This window comes from Perna viridis, chromosome 6 (genome assembly GCF_037379345.1).
Source record: "Perna viridis isolate PV_CMFRI_1.1 ecotype Kerala chromosome 6, ASM3737934v1, whole genome shotgun sequence".
NCBI classification, from domain to species: Eukaryota; Metazoa; Mollusca; class Bivalvia; order Mytilida; family Mytilidae; genus Perna; species Perna viridis.
Genome location: NC_142450.1, coordinates 46,538,927 through 46,556,865, shown reverse-complemented (window position 1 = coordinate 46,556,865; position 17,939 = coordinate 46,538,927). Strand labels below are relative to the sequence as shown.

Below are 17,939 nucleotides of genomic sequence, written 5' to 3'. Positions count from 1 at the left end.
TGTTAAAAAATATACAAGTAATTACCGGCCCTCGTAATTTAATAACTATACAAGCAGTCAGACTTCCTGTGATTAAAAGATTGTACCTTTTTAATTATACAATACTGTATTCAACTACTATTTTCTAGGTGCATATTTGAATGTACCTAATGCTTTTTAAGACTAAATTATAATTCTGTTAATGTTTTATCCTGAAATGTGATCTTACAGTTGATACATTCCTATAGGATTGTCAATTTAAATCAGGGTATCATTAAAAATGATTTTGTGTAATTATTGTTGGTCATGAGTCACCATAGCATCTTTATTTTTGTAAGCCATCCAATATGATATTTTTGCATTTCAACTTGCGACAATGTAGGAATTGTTTCTTTTATTCTTACAAGTGAATACAAGTAATATTTGTGCTTTTTGCATGATATTATTTTTATTAAATACCCTGAGATTCTGTCGATGTAACCAAAACAAAAAACAAAACTGACCTTTCATCTGAGAAAAAAACTGCATTTGAAGAAACTTTTTTGTAATAAACAGATAGAATGAACAAGAAAAATAAAATCTTCCAGAACTTTTTTATTGACTGATTATTTTTTTGGCAGGTTTATAAACACTGTGCCAACTTAGATACATCTGGGCTGAAAGACCCTCGTCTCCATGACAACACAAAGATCTCAGCTTTATACAATCTTGGGAGGATGTATGATGAATTACAAAAATACCAGAAAGCTATAGATATATATAATGAAGCTCTGAGGCGTAGGCCGAGTCATTATGCTCCACAGAGTATTTATAATATGATGGGTGTGTATTTGTAGATTTTTTAAAGAATAATTTGGATTTATTGTGATCCATATTCTGTTGGTATAGTTACAAGTCTTCATGGAAATGATAAGGAGTCAATCCTGTCAGAATGTTTTTTATAATTTAAACCTTACTGCTGTTCCATATAAGATTAGCCAATTTTTAACTAAGTTGTTTAATCTGTCTCCTTTCATTGTATTTCCTCTTAATTTTTGTGGTGCAAGAGAAAATGTTAAAAATGTTTTGATTTTTATAATGTATGAACTAACTTTGTGGGGTATTCAGGAATCACTCTGCCTTCCTGTCCTTTTATCTGTCTTTTCCGTTTGGATGAAAAATAAATAAAGCAAAGTTGTATATCATATGTAGATATGTTTGTAAGAAGGTACATATTATCCAATGCCTGCAAAGTAGGATAAATGTTTTGTAAAGAAGAATATGCCAACGTAAGGGTTTTGTAAAGTTGAATATATAAAACTTAAGGGTTTTACATGTTTAGACCTATAAGTTAAAGTCCTATAAGCTGCTCAATTGATTTTAATGAAATTTTAAACACAAGTTGAGCATTTCATTTAGATGTGTGATAATGTTGAAGTCAAGTCACTGCAATAAGACGTTATCTGACTTCAGGGATTAACTTGATTTAAGTCTATTGAATTATGGGATGTTATTTTTCTGAGCTGCACAGTATTTCTATTTATAAAAAGAAAGTTGAAAGCATTTTTTTTCTGGTTCTAACAGTTGTTTTGAAGTTGTTATTTACTTGTATTCATGTATTTATTTATCCAGGTGAGGTTTATACAAAGTTAGGACGTCTGACAGAGGCTGAACATTGGTATAGAGAGGCCTTGAAGGCCAAACCCGACCACATCCCAGCCCATCTCACCATGGCTAAATTATATCAGAAACAGGTCAGTAACCCTTAATCTTAGCAGCATTACCACACAACAAAGTGGGTAGGGGAGACGACCACAACCATGGCTAAATTATACTAGAAACAGGTTAGTAACCTTCAACCCTAACAGCATAGCAAAGCAAGGGACATGGGGTATAGGAGGGGTAGTGATGATAGAGAGTTACAAGAAAGTCAAGGATTATTGATGAAATGTACAAAAAACTGTATACTTAAAAAAAAATTTTACAGAAAATTTTAAAGGGGGCTAAGAAGTAACATGGAGAACTGTTCTACAAACAAATGTATCTACTTCCTTGTTTTTCAATTATTAAGTGGGCCAAAATCTGTGCTGTCTCACTGTATACTTAATGAAAGGTAAGCCGAAATAAGAAAATGAGCTGTAAATTTCGGTCTATTATGTATTGTATGCCACTTTTAGCACATAAATAAAATTGAGTGAGCCAGAGATCCATAGAATGAAGAAATGATCTTAATCGAAATAAATAATTGAATGTTAATTTTTTTTATAAAGATTTAAACCATTTGTTTACCTCTAAATTTTTAGAACAAGAATTCGGAATCAGAAGAATGGTTTAAGAAGGCCAAGAAGTTGGATCCTGCAGATGTTTCTATAGACCATCATTATGGTAAGATCAGTAGAACTTTCTACACTTCAATATCAAAGTAACAGATATTGCCCTTACTATTGGATCATTGTAATGACAATGTTAAATAATGAATACTTTGTATGTTCTAAATAATTCAAATAAGTTCTGTGTCATACTGAATTATTGTAACAAACATCCTGTTTTTTGACATATATTTTTCTTTTTATTCCTTTTCAGCCCATTTTCTGAGTGAGACTGGGAGACTGAAAGAAGCAGCAGAGTTATACAAACAGGCAGTAACTAAAACCAATACAGATTTTGAATTGTTCTTCAATGCTGCAAATACATTAAGGTAGGCAAACTTCTGTACACTTGGAAGAAAAGATCTGTTTAGTACTTATCTACTGTTCAATACTGAATCAAAATGTTTACAGTAAATTAATTTGTTAAAATTTTGCTTAATTTATAATATAATATAATATAATATAATATAATATAATATAGCTGTTGCTTATTAGAACGTTTAAGTTGAAAAATATATCTTACATTTATGATGGCATTTTGATGTTTTATTCACAAAATAAGGAATAATTCTGTTTCATCATTTTTTTTCAGACAAGTTGGAGATAATGAAAAGTCTGAACAACTTTACAAGCAAGCATCCACAATTAAACCAAACGTAAGTACAGCAGTATAAATCATCTTGACTTAACTAAAATCAACAGATACACTTGCCTTCACAGTGTTAGCTCTTCCTGATGTCAAGATTTCTTAATTTGTTTGTTCTTTAAAAAAGACAGTTCTTCCAGAAAAAAAAGTTTTAAAATGTGCAGATTGTTTCATTTACCAGCATACTATTATTTACACAGAAAGTCTTATATCAATATTGTATAATTACAGAGTGCTACAGCCCACATGAACCTTGGTGCCATGTATCATATTAATGGTAAACTCCAGGAAGCTGAGATTAGCTATCTTCGAGCCCTGGAACTTAAGCCAGATGATGTCACTACACAACAAAATCTAGTCAAGTTACGTAACCTCATGTCAAAATCATCTAATGGTAGAAAAAGTTGAAAGATTAACATTTTGCAATCATTTAGTCAGAGCACATGTATTTACTCTTGTGTGAGTGATAGAATATGATGAAGAATTGAACCATACAACTCTAAGTCAACATTGTATCTTGATGCTTCTATATATGTACAACTATGCTATTTATTAGCACAACAATATTACATTGTTAGCTATAATTGTCAGTGCCATAAATAGGTGGGATAAGAATATCAGTTTAACTGAGATTAAAGCTGTATTTTACCAATTCATTTATTACTCATGTTGTTATAGTCTTGGGTAGATCTGAAGGAACAGTCAAATAAATCCAGTTTCTTCAGAAATCCAAGGAAATATAAGATCTATGAAAATATCTTTAAACAATCATTGTTAATGTTTGTTGTTACTACTGTCAATACTCTGTAACTTGTAATCCATATTATATGCAATTTTACATTTATGGGAGGTTACCATTTTTAATGTTTACTCATCTGAGATGAATACAATATGTAATCCCACAACTTTTCATTGTATTAAATTTCAGTAAAGGTTTCATATATGTCTTTGTATTTGGAAATCAAAAATTTGTTCAAGAAGGGGTTGTCCATGGAAGATTCTTATCTAAATTGTGGGAGAGTTCTTATAGAAGGGATATATATATACATAACAATGGGGTCGGTGACATACAAATGGTATGGGTTAACACCTTTGATCTTCATAATCCCTGAATGCCTTTATATCATTTGTAGAACCAATAATTAATTGGGTTTAATTTGGTCTAAAACTAAGTACCAATAAATACTATCTTTTGTTTTTTACAAATCAAATCTTTCTGGCTATAGTAGAACGCAATCATTACTGATTTCTATACAGAACTTTTACTTGTAAAGTAATTATTGGATGTATTTTGCTTGGTTTTGTATATACAAGTATGGAACAGCTTGCTCAAAGCAAGTAGACATTTGTGTACATGTATGATTATGTGAAATGTTGTTTTGAGCTTAAAGCTGATTGTATCATTGGGTGATGTGCCTTATAAGTAAAGTTGTAATTTATGTACAGGGGAAATAACTCATTACATCTACGTAGAACTTCTAGTCACATGACCTATTTCTCTTCAATATTATACACTGTAGAATATCTGGCTAACTTGTTAAACTGTACTTATAGCTTTTATTCTGTCCTAGAGTTTGTAAAACTGTGATAGGTAAGAATAAATGCCGAAGGATGAAAGATATTGACCATTTTCAGAGCAAACGTAGTTTTGTTCATTGAAAGTTAGATGAAGTTATATTTTGTTAACATTCCAGTTCTTTTTAGAACAATTTTTATTAAGAAAGAAACTATTTTGTACAACATTCCATATATATTTTCTTATGTTATGATAGATATTTTATGAATCATTCCATGGGTATTCTTCTCATTGAATTCTGAAGTTTCACAAATTGGATAATGTTTTAATTTAGTACAATGATAATACAGCATGATGATCATTTACCAGTGTATCTCCACATAACATGATATACTTAGCCTGTGTTCCTTTTTACAGCTCTCAATACTAAATCTTTCATTTTAAACCTTGGCAAAACCTTGAAAAATTAATTTCATTTACCATGCAAGTGATGAATATTCTTAGTCTTTGATCATGGTTTTGCCCAAGTAACTTAAATAGTCAGTATTTTAGGAAGGGTTTTAGAGTAACTTAATATCAGATTTTTAAACCAGGCTTAGTACTTGTTCACCATTGTGATATTATTTTTTACAAGATTTGAACAAAGTAACAAAGAAATCGAACAAAGTATTGATGTAAATTTCAGTTGTAGTTATTTTGTCCTACATCTTGGTACAGAATAATTTTATATTTCTATTAGGACAGTGAAAATAGATGCCATAAGTTCCTTATTGACTTGAAAACTGTATATGTGTTGTCATATTAAGAACAAAAGATTTCCAATTAACATTTATAAGCATTTTTACCACAATTAAAAAATGGTTATCATATTACAAATATAATTTTAGGAACTCCACAGATGCTTAATTTAAAAAAATGGTAGTCCTATAAATTTCCAGATTTTCTATAAATCAAACGTCAATTTCATAGTCATAAGTGTGAAGTTGATCATAAGTTATGACATCACAATAGAAAATAGCATTGTTACGTCATAACATGTGATCAATTCACACTTACAACTTTTTGTGAAATTGATGGCTGGACTATAAGTAGTTTGACAGTTCCAATATAAAGTTCTCTTGCTTTACAATATATAACATCTTATGAGGATTTCTAGTTTGATATCACTATTTTTTCCTCTATCCATTTTTATATATCTTGCAATTTCTCGCTGTGCTCACGTATTGTTAGCAATATCTTTATATATAGCAATAGTTTCTGTTTGTGCTTTCTTTTAGATGTTCAGTAATCTAATTATTGAAATCTTTATATTTTATTTAGCAATATCTTTCTTCTTGTTATATTTGTTTTCTTTAAGAATACTATTGATTTTTACATGTTTTTGAATTGTTAATGCTCATTTGTTAAAATGATAATTAAATTGTTGAAATGGATTTCATGTGTTTTTGTATTTGACTTGTGAAAATTGAAAACAGGAAATTGACCCATTACTGATTTTACACTACAATCTTTAAAAAAAAAGGGGAGGCAATTCAAATTTTACAGTAATATGGTTTTAAAATGAAGAATTTCTTCCACTATTATACAGATTTGAATCAAGTTATCCACCTAAAGTCTTGACTTAATCCAGTCTGATGTGTCTGTTCACAAACATAATATTCTCTAAATATAATTTCGAAATATCTGATAAGTCAACTGAGTAAAAAGAAAAGACAAGTAGTCTCCCTTTTTATCAGACGACATGCCGCAAGCTTTAAACCATAAAATACAATTCAAAGATTAATTATGGTGCATATTGAATTTACCACTTTTCGAGGGGAAAAAAAATGAAAACAACAACAAAAAACAAAACAAAACAATAAAAAAGCAAAAAAAATTCAAGCTTGAAGGGAGGCAATACATTTGTATCAAATTAGCATTCTTCAGACATGATTTTTTTTCTGCTTTTTAGCAGAATTCCGCTATTTCAAATCCTGATTTTTCCATTATGATTCTTTTTTTACTGTATATTTACTTCCAATTTTACCAATTTCTGCTTTGTTTGTAGACCTTGTAAAATCATCTCCGGTTCTGAAGGTAGATTATACCTAATATTTCTAGTCGATAAATTTTCCTAGTTTTTCTCGAAATGAATGAATATACTTTAGAATTTCAACGTAAAAAAAAAAAGGTCACTGAACTTGATTTTACTATATTTCATATGGATTCTGTAGGAAATATTCAATATCTAGCAAGCTTCTAAAAGTCTGGTAGATAAAATTTCTAATAACTTTATACAAGAACACTTCCATATTTCAAAATGAAAATTGGTGGTCACTGAACTCTTTTTCTTGCAATATTATAAAACTAAAATTCCCTATACATTCCAGTAGAACATTTTCCCATCAATTATCTCCCCTTCAAAGAGGCTTTTTAAAATTGTTTAATTTTGTCATTCTAATTTTTATGTAAAAAAAAATCATTTGAAATAATTTAAATAAATAGATTAAACATTATTTCAAACATTAGTTTATAGAAAATATATAAATCTGTATGATTTGACAAGATGCCAGAAAAGAATGTTCTGTGTAATGGGTATGATCTACCTTGAGGCTAATCACTTATGTAAAAAATACATTTCTTGTAGTTTTAAATTCTTTTGGGTAACTAATCTTTTTCTATGCAGGAAAGTGTACGGTTCATGCGCAGTTTTCACATCTATAAAGAGCATTAAATAAATTCACATGGAATCTTCAGAGAACATGAATTATTACTAGTATAATTTTTGTGGTTCAAGTAATAAATTGCTTCAGTTAAAGATAAGTTTGGAGTAATCCAACCTTCATTTTTAGCTCACCTGGCCAAAGGACATGTCAGCTATTGCCATCACTTGGCGTTCGTCATCGTAATCAATTATACAAAACTCTTCTCCTCTAAAACTACTTGACCAATTGAAACCAAACTTGGTATAAATGTTCCTTGGGGTATCCTGCATAGAATTGATTTTTGATTCATCGAAACACATTCCCGCTGTTTCTAAAAATAGAACATAGGTGTCAGACGGCAGATTTTTGAAAATATCTCCAAAACTGTTAGGTTTAGCTAAATTCTGACATAGTGTAAAAGTGTTCGCCATGATGAGATTTATCCATGGTCAAATTTGGGTTTTAAACTTGGTATGAATGTTCCTTGGGGTATCCTGCATAGAACTGAAGTGGGGATTATTGATCCATCAAAAAACATGAATGCTGTTACTAAAAATAGAATATAGGAGTCAGACAGTAGTTTTTCGCATATTTCATCTTAAAAACCTTTAGGTTAAACCAAATTCTTTCACTTGCTGAAATGATCCTTATTGTAAGGCCTAAAAAAGTCTCCAGGGATAAAAGTTGTCTTATGACTCCTTGTAAGAGTTATTGCCCTTGAATGTTGAAAAATTACCAGGTGAGCGATTCAGGCTCCTGGAAGCCTCTTGTTTGTTTGCTGCATTTCTTTTTCTTTGGATGACAAGTTTATAAGGAAAAAAGGAACAAACCATTATAATTTTAATCAAAAAAATCCTCAAGGTCAATTTCAGGCTCTAATAAATGATCTTTGAATGGTGTCAAATCAGTCTGGTTAAGAATTAAATTTTCAAATGTTTCTTCAAGGTCTGTTTCTCCAATTAAGACAGCTCCTTGCATGCGACCATCTTGTAATACAACTTTTATGTATTCTTCATCTGAAACAGATCATCATATAAATTAGCTTTTTAATCAAAGTTATTACCTGTAAGTACAAACCATATGATTGGAGCTTAATGTCAATTCACAACTATTTCATGCATTAAGGACACAAATATTTCTCATTCTTGAAAACTTTCTGAATTAAGAGTTCTAATTGCAAGTAAATGAACAATTTATCAGCGAATAAGTCATTTGACTGGAAAACATTTATCATGCCAAAACCTCCGAGTTTATAACTAAACAATGATTCTGTTGTGTTAATACACATAATGAAAGTACTAGTAGAAACTTGGAATGTACCACTGTTTTTAATGTAAATAGTTTCTCACTACCAGAGAATAACATACCTTTAGTAACACGTAATAATAATTCATGATTTGTTCCTAGTCCCTGAGCATTATACTTCCCCAACAATATTACCTTAAATAATGAAAACATCAAATAAAGACTTTCTCCAGCTGCGTACCGACATTCGATACTATTTACTTATGAAATAATGAATCAAATAATTAAATATTTTGTCAAAGGGAGATAATTCATATTAGATATCTATGTACTATAAAATTTTACATTTTGATTATAAACCATCTTAAAGTTTGTTTACCACAACTTTTGCAATTAAAAATAATCAATATCAAGTCCATAAATCACTAGTACCAGTAATACCTTATAATTAAAAAATTTAGTGACATGAGCAAAAAGCTCAAAGCAAAAATCCAAATGAATGTCCTCCTTCATGTCATCTGCCACCATACACATGGCTGAATATATACCCATCTGTCGAGCCTGGGACCACAATCTCATCTAAAAACACAATTTTAAATAGCTATATTATTTCCAAAGTGCTGTCACAAAGACTAATACTTAACCTTTATTCATATGTTGAAATATCTTACAATTCTATTTTTTTTTCACAATAACTGGATTAAATTCAGGGAGGTTATATTGAATTTTTGAGATGTTACTTTTAATCCCAAGCAAACTTCATTATTAATTACAGTTTTTTTCATATCTTGAGCCATTGAAAATTACTTTGTAATATGGTTATAAAGCTGATGCAAATTTCAGTGAAATTGTTTGCCACAAGTTTAAAGGGAAAGAACATCAGCAACATTTGAAATTTGTAGATGCTCTGGAACACGAATGGCTGAAAATTGTTCTGTTGAAAGTGATGTAAGTGGTTAGAAATTGTTTGAACTTTTAAGCAGATGCACAGCACGTGCTATGGAAAGTAGTTGACATAAGCAGTATAACAACATAGCAGTGCATAATCAACAAAGTTAAATGTTATTTGAGTACAAATAGCTCTGTCCTTCATAAGCAGACACTTAAATAATATTAGCTTACCTGAAACCATTGAGGGGCAGGTTCCCATGAGGCTGAGCAGACATCACCTGCTGCATAAATGTCTGCTACTGTCGTCTGCATGTGATCATTTACCTTAAACCCTCCATCTTCTGCTACAGAAAACTAACAATAAATAAAAACGAGAAAACATAATGACAATCTACTATACTTATGATCGATCATCCTATTTCTTCAACATCAGCCTTTTCCTTCTGAATATCATTTGCTTTGACATTTTTAAAAGTCATAAACTGGCTTCATCTTTTACATAAGTTGTAAACTGGCTCACCAGTGCCAAAAACCAGAATAGTTTAAATAACCTGTAAAAAATTTAAATACATTCCCTAGAAGTTTTTAACATTTCTTTCATAGGAAGCTTATATTTAGAATTAATTATAAGTCTGCAGGTGGGAAATTTCAGGTCATAAAGCTTTTATTCTTTTCTCAAACTGAATTATTAAAAAAGACAGTGTCTGTCAAATCTTTTTCTGGTAGAATTTTCAATTTTACCTGATTGTCCTTTAAAAATGGTAAAATATTGGGCGACACCCCTGTAGCACTAACTACAAAATCACAGCCATAAACTTTATCATTGGTCAGGTGTACATAGACTGGCCAGGTATTATCTGAAAGAAGAATATTGTCATTGGTCAGGTGTACATAGACTGGCCAACTATTATCTGAAAGAAGAATGTAATATAGAAATTAGGTAATTAAATCATTGATCCACAAGTATTTCAGTAGCACTCCAGCTAAGAATCATGCAAAATGTGATACATGGTTGGAAAGCCTACATATTTTTATTTTTGATATCTTGTTTAAAATGCTTCAGTAAAAAGAAATTAACATTTGGTTTTTCATATAACCTGTGCTCATAGGAGATAATCAAAGTACTCATGTCCTGCATCAATTTATATCGATCATTTGAATTTTTACGCCTCAGATAATCATCAAATTTCAAAAATAGGGTATAAAAGAAAGTTTGGGGAACGAATTCAAACGTATCTAAACACAAGCTTATTATTGTAAATGGTTAATATCATATCAAATTCTTGGATTTATTTTTTAATTAATCATTCTGATTACGAAGGCCATTACAAAAAAACGCACAAACCAAAATTCACGATGCATCGTTGCAGTGCACCAGTTCGCATTATATTCAGGTTTGATGTGGGTTTACATGAAACACCTTGATAAATAAACACAAACCTTTGACATATTGCATATTGTAATCGAACTACAAGGTGTAATACTACCATTTCATGCCTCCATTACTTTCTATGTTAAATTCAGCTATTTATAAGGCTCATAGCAAATTTTACATGAGTACAGATAGTGCTAGAGAGGTTTCATTATCATGGGCACCCTTTATCTTAACTCTCATAAAAATGTCAACATACCTTTAAGTTATGTGCCTTCTAAGAAAGAACCGTACAGCTAAAGTAGCCAGATGCAGAAATCACTACTTTTGTTCAGAAATTTAGTCATATCAAGGGCATAGAGTTTTTGTCCAGAATTATTTTACCCACACTTAGAAAGGAAACTGTAGTTTTAAGACTGCTGCTGATTCACTCAGCTTTCAGATGATACTAAGTTTTATATTTCTACTTAACTATGAAAAAAATGAGATACAATCTTAGGACTACTTCGTGTCATTCCGAACTACTTTCTTATATGTGCAGGCGAATGGTTCCAGAAACGGGGGGTATTACACCTCTAGCTACTAGCTGGCCTTTCCCAGTTAATAAATTTTCAAGTCGAAATTCATTTTATCGACCTCTAGGTCAAATCTGTCTGTCAAAGAGTAATCAAGGGAACAAAGATTCTAGCGGAAATCAAAAGAATGCTATCCAAGGACAAATACCAGAAATGGAAAACAGACACACCAAAACGATACGTACAAAGTAACAAAAGTAAAAGCGCAACTAGGACTCTAAAAACAGGGAGCATGGACCAGATGAATCGGTAGGGTAAGCATCCACTGCTTTTCTAGAGACAACCGCCGATGTCACGAGGCGGTAACTGTAATAAAAATACACGATACAATGGGTAATACATCAGGATAGTTTCGGGGCGTATACAACCCTTTTGTTAAAAGATTGGCAAAAATGAGTGGCACATAATAGCCTGGAACAGGAAGTGTATTCCCTGCCTGGAACCTCTTTCTTTATACAAGTTTCTTGATCGGAACCACTGCCACATTTTTGTAAATACTTAGTGTATGGATCCGCCAACGCCTGCAAGAAATATCTGAAAACAGTTCTTTTAATTGGTACTCAGAATACCTCTTTATATTTCATTTCTATGAACGATGACTATTTATAATCTCGCAGGGTTTTCATTTCTAGTTAAACATCAAAAGTATTATTATGCGTCTACAGGGATTTATATATTTAACACCTTGGCATCTTTAACTAAGAATAAAGCATTTATAGGCAATTTGAATATATCGGCAGTAAGCGATTGGTTTATTCAGTTAAACGCATAGAAATAAACAGGTACTAATAAGAGGTTACATGTCAACTACTTTTAATTGAATCATTGTCAATTCAACCAAATTAAATTAGCATATTTAGTTCGCAGTAAAAGTTGTTTATTCGGTTTGTTTATTGGCATAAATAGCATCAAATTAATTATGATGTATTAGAAATATCTATAAAGTGTACCTAACTATCTGCATTTGAACCTTAACAAGGTAAGCCAATGGGACTATTTTCTGGCGGTAGTGCAGGATAATTGCTGATGCTAACAGGCTTTACAAACCTAAAGGCTCTGGCGACTGCTATATCAATTCTGATCTTCGATCATTGTAGAATTCAAAGGTAAGGGAGATAACTCTGTAAATGACACTCAAATACAATAGAATCTATTGGACTTTCAATGTTGATTATCGCCTAAGAGCAGGCAGATTTGAATATATAATTACACATTTCATAATATAGACCCATAAAACAACTTAATTACAAAAATAAAAATATGTAGCCTTTATTAGGGTGTATCACATTTTTCAGATTTTGCATGATTCTTATGAAGACAGCTACTTAAACAAATCTATGAACATATACCAGGTATTCTTGTCACTGATATTAAATACAAACTGAGTTGTGAAATAGGGTTTTGGAACCATTTTGGCCGATAATTATGTAGATAAAATGCATCACAACAGCTTTTAACTTTGTTCCAGAAGAATGAAGATGTGATTGATAAGATTTAACTGTCAAAACGCACTGAATAACCATCTTAATGTCATTGCAATACCAAGTCAAAATCATTCATACCACAGCAATTTCATAGTAAAAGGATCAAATTGCATACTTTCATTTGTTAAAAAGTGTCAAAATACCCCAAAAAAACGAAAAATCCCTCAAATGCATATCTGGAAATTCTGATAATGAAATTATTTTCATATCATATGAATATGATTAAGAGTGATTGGTGAATATCTTATTTATGGGTATACAGATGATATCAGTCATTGCAAAAATATATTTTTCTATACACATATACAGTGTATCATGACAAGTATTAATTTATTATCAAATTTCAATAATATTTTATTTTGTACACAATGTTGCACCTCCATTCATTTCATATGGTGAAGAATGGCTGAGTCCCACCAAAAAGGAAATTGATATCAGACAAGTACAAAAATTGCTAACAACATATGGACCTTCTCCATTTGAATTGATTTCATCATTGTGGAGTCAAAATAACAAATTTCTGACTGATGGATGGAATGATGGATAGATGGATGGAATGATGGACTGATGGATGGAATGATGGATGGAATGATGGACAGACGGATGGTATGATGGACAGATGGATGAAATGATGGACAGATGGATGGAATAATGGACAGATGGATGGAATGATGGACAGGTAGATGGATGGAATGATGGACAGATGGATGGTATGATGGACAGATGGATGGAATGACAGACAGATGGATGGTATGATGGACAGATGGATAGAATGATGGACTGATGAAAAGATGGACAGATGGATGGATCGATGGACTGATGGATGAAATGATGGACTGATGGATGGAATGATGGACAGATGGATGGAATGATGGACAGGTGGATGGAATGATGGACTGATGAATGGAATGATGGACAGATGGATGGTATGATGGACTGATGGATGAAATGATGGACAGATGGATGGAATGATGGATAGATGGATGGAATGATGGACAGATGGATGGAATGATTGACAGAAGGACAAGGTGATTCCAATATACTATTGGATCAATAAATCAGGTCAATTGAGTATCTAAAAATTCCTGATCCTTAGCTAAATGTTGAAAAAAGTGTCAAAATACAACAAACAATATAAAGCTGCATTTTAAGCGTAAGGTACACCCCCTGCTCTTTCAACTTGTCCTTGTGCTATTAATGAAATTATATGATCAACTAAAAATATTGTAAGCCCTGTCAAATACCCTTCCCCAACCCACCCTCCAAAAAAACAAGTTAATAAAATGTACAAAAATTTGGCACTCTCATAACAAATGGTCCGTTTTCGACAATTTTTTAACGAATAAATTTCCTTGGCTGTGTCCACCTTTCTTTATAGAGTAAAAGTTCATAACACAGAAACATAAAATTTGACATTTATACAAATCGGAAGGGAGCTTACTTTAATAGATATGAACAATTCACCAAAGATTCATATAACTTAGTGAAAGTGTTTTGGAGTTATTGTGCGAAAACTTGAAAATCCCCTTTTTTTTAAGTACAAAAATTGATAACACGGAAACGAAAAAACTGAAATTTACACAAATCTAAATAGAGCTTACATTAACAGATATGAACAATAAGTTTCATTAAAGTTGGCGAGAGCGTTTTGGAGTTATTGTTCGTAAACTTGAAAATCCCCCTGTTTTTAAGTATAAAAATTCATAACACGAAAATGAAAAATCTGAAATTTATAAAAATCAAAAGGGAACTTACATCAATAGATATGAACAATTCACCAAAGTTTCATAAAAGTTGGTGAAAGTGTTTTTGAGTTATTGTCCGAAGTGTGGATGATAAACAGATGGACGGTAATACATAGCACGTGCTGTCCTAGATGGGCTTAAAAAGCACTAATCCTATTTAAAGTCCAGTCAATCTACAAAAATTTTGCCCTTAATCTAAACAAATTACAACAGAAGAAATTTAAGTTCTAAGCAATAGCATTATGACCAAAATGAGTACAGAGAAAGGTCTAAATCTAACAAGTGAAAACCAAGCATTTCAAACTTCCTATGGAAATTAAAATTGGAAAGGGGAGATAACTCTGTCAAAATGACAGAAATAACAATGAAATTTGATACAAAATTATAACTATGCTTTATCTCATTAATAAAATGTGGTGATAGTAGACATTTTAGCATTGATTAGAAAAGAGTTTTCATATCTTTTACCGAACAACAACAATGATTCTTTTAACAAAGGCAAAACTGTAGATAAATAGCTTGCTGAAATGAACATTACAATTTTTTTTTTAGATTCAAAATGATGGAAGTGCCCAAAAGATAAGCATTTTCTGTAATTAAAAATTTCCCAAAAATCAAATTATACCCATCCTAATTTAAAATGTTACACATCATGTGTAGCATATAATGGGAGAGTGTCAATATGGAAAAACTTCAATTTAAGTACAAACAATTGATAAAATAAGGAATAAAAATCTGACAAAAAAACATTATTTTTACAGAGTTATCACCCGTTTCCATTAATAATTTCCATTGGAAATTTGAAATGCACAATTTTAGGTTTCTGCACGTTAGATTTTGTTAAGACTTTTTTCTGTGTTTATTTGGGTCATAATGCTACAAATCTAAATCTTGTTTAAGTTTTAAATTTATTTTGACTGGATTTTTAATCACAGGGGACAGGAAAAATTGCACAAGAAATACCACACAATCAAAACCTTGTATATTACAATACTAGATAGTAAACAAGGATTGCATGAAGAAAAGATAATTATATTCAAAATCCTCTAGAGTTATCCTTCTTTCATTTTAGTAATATATTTGATTAATATAATCAATTTAATGTTGTAATTTACAAGTTTACCATTGCAAGGACATAAAAATGGTTATCTATTTCAAGTTTGTCAAAATTCTGTTAGCTCTAGATTTTATAAAGAGCACCTAAGTATTCTAAGAGAATACTAACCTTTCAAATGAAACTTGCATTTCTGGTTCCACAAACATTAAAATGTCTACCCACCCAAACAATGTCTTTTTTCCCATTATAACAACATTTACAAAGAATAATAGGATTCCCAAATCAAATGTCAATTCTTGTGCATCCAACCTTCCATTAGCTGGGCATAATGTAATTAATTAAAAGACTCATTATCTAAATGAAAAGCATGTAACTATCCAGTAAATAATACTGGGAATTCAATTTAGAAATTTTAGAACAAAACCATTTTAATTTTTGAGATATCCAGCTTTACCTTGCATTATTCAAAGTAAAACAAGTCTTAAATGTGATTGCAATAACATCCCTGTCCCATTTTCACAATAATAGTAAAATGCTTACACAGCTTGATAAGACCACAGAGGTTAAACCATGAACAGTTAGGTTGAGTATTCAAACCAGCTCTAAATTTGGATGGTAAATAGATGTTTGACAAAATTCTGACCAGAATAAAAGTGGGCCTAAAAACTTACTAAGTTGTTATACAAACGAAGTTAAAGTGCCATAAGTCTTTAAATCTAATAAATATTCCCTATTGTAGTATAGAACCTAGTAGTTCAAACTAGAAGTAATTCAGATGGAATCCATCTCTGTAGGCCTAGAGGTGGCAAATAAGCCATATACTAAGTATTCCAAATGGTTTGGATAAAGCTTACCAAGTCAAAATTTTTAGTTTTTGATGCAGTACTCATATGTAATAGAAATATTTACCAGTTGAGAAAGAAGTATAAAATCAAATATATTTTGTCACCGAAAAAAAACCCCAGAAATTTAACCTAGAAGTGAAAAATTAAGGTCATGGGCCTCTATCAGTGGTAGGGGACACTTTGTCTTTAGGTGATCTACCTACATGCCAAACATCTAAGCCCACACCTAAATACAAAAAGTCACAGCCCAAACACAAGTTTGTCATAAAAAAAAAGGAATTTGATGTTGAGGTCAAAGTTCAAGGTCACAGTCCATAATCCATTGTATGTGACATATTGTCTTTAGGTGATCAACCCACATGCAAAATATCAAAAGCCTACATCAAAAGACAAAAAAAGTTACAGCTCAGACATGAGTTTGACACAGAAAAAAAAAAGTAATTTTGATCTTGAGGTCAAAGTTCAAGGTCATAGGACACTATCCATAGTACGAGACACATTGTCTTTAGGTGATCTACTCACATGAAAAATATCAAAAGCCTACATCTAAAGACAAAAAAAAAACAGCCCAGACACAATTCTGTAATGGATGGATGAACAGATGGATAGAAGGGGCCATATTATAGGAGATCTATATATACACTTTTCCCATGTTATTGCCAGGAAAACCAGGAAAATGTTGGCTTTTTGCCCCTTTTGGACCCTAATTCATTCAGGGATAAGGTATTCACCCCAAAAACCGACCCAAGCCTGACTAAGTTGATAGTGATCATTAAGTTAGATAGTTTTGTTTTCATTCTTAAAATGCTTGCTTCTTACCCCTTTGAATCCCTAAATAATAACACTTGTTTTTACAATATTCATCCCCAATTCCTCAACAATTCTGATACTTATTCCCAAAATCAATCCATCTGACCTTTGTGGTATAGACCATTGGGCATAGAGATTTATAAACTTATACTTTGATTACACAGTTAAAATTTTATGAATATGTTTTTTTACACCAAATTCCAAAATGGATTTGACCATAACCCACATACATTTAGTAGTATTCAATAACAACCTTAATTTTGTGGTTTCAACCATTTGGAACCTGATTGTAAAATTTTATCAAGATCCAACGAGTAATACTCATGTTACAGCACAAAACAAAGTCTCTATGGCTGAAGAGGACACAGAAAATGACAGCTCAATCCCATTAAATAACCACAATTTGTTTGCGGTGGTATAAAAAATGTTGCAGCAGTTTAGAATACTTCTAACATATAATGAACCCAATTTTCATAAGAATATTTGAATTCCTGTAAAAACCCTTGTTTATTTGAACAATGCCTTTCTGATCCAGTAAAAGGTTAAATCCTGACATCAGGTTGAGCTTGAGAGGTCTTACTATATACTAAGGTTGTGTCCAGGGATACAACTTACCACAGGTTGAGAAGTTTTGAGGAGTCTGAGATTCTAACAGGCCTCCACTCATCACCTCCTGTGTCAGGAGCCTCTTGATTTCTACTGAATATTCTACATGGACTTGGTGAGATACCTGTTTATAATG

The 17,939-nt window shown here is 31.4% G+C and overlaps 2 protein-coding genes across 4 annotated transcripts in view; one reads left to right on the top strand and one right to left on the bottom strand.

The window, feature by feature from the left end:
• Positions 1-5,922, top strand: part of LOC148615286 (protein O-mannosyl-transferase TMTC2-like) — a 34,494-nt gene extending 28,572 nt beyond the window's left edge. Inside the window, exons 7-12 of the mRNA XM_088590086.1 lie at positions 600-801; positions 1,591-1,712; positions 2,262-2,343; positions 2,542-2,656; positions 2,920-2,983; positions 3,205-5,922. Coding sequence (XP_088446212.1) covers positions 600-801; positions 1,591-1,712; positions 2,262-2,343; positions 2,542-2,656; positions 2,920-2,983; positions 3,205-3,381 — 762 coding nt within the window. The 3' untranslated portion in view covers positions 3,382-5,922. The remainder of the gene's footprint in view (positions 1-599; positions 802-1,590; positions 1,713-2,261; positions 2,344-2,541; positions 2,657-2,919; positions 2,984-3,204) is intronic.
• A 2,078-nt stretch (positions 5,923-8,000) lies between these two features.
• Positions 8,001-17,939, bottom strand: part of LOC148615284 (tRNA ligase complex-associated NAD(P)H dehydrogenase PYROXD1-like) — a 42,890-nt gene continuing 32,951 nt past the window's right edge. For all 3 annotated transcript variants that reach the window (XM_088590083.1, XM_088590084.1, XM_088590085.1), the window contains 6 exons: positions 17,813-17,927; positions 10,051-10,166; positions 9,541-9,663; positions 8,860-8,997; positions 8,541-8,613; positions 8,001-8,189 (listed from right to left, as the gene is read on the bottom strand). In XM_088590083.1, coding sequence (XP_088446209.1) covers positions 8,014-8,189; positions 8,541-8,613; positions 8,860-8,997; positions 9,541-9,663; positions 10,051-10,166; positions 17,813-17,927 — 741 coding nt within the window. In that variant the 3' untranslated portion in view covers positions 8,001-8,013. The remainder of the gene's footprint in view (positions 8,190-8,540; positions 8,614-8,859; positions 8,998-9,540; positions 9,664-10,050; positions 10,167-17,812; positions 17,928-17,939) is intronic.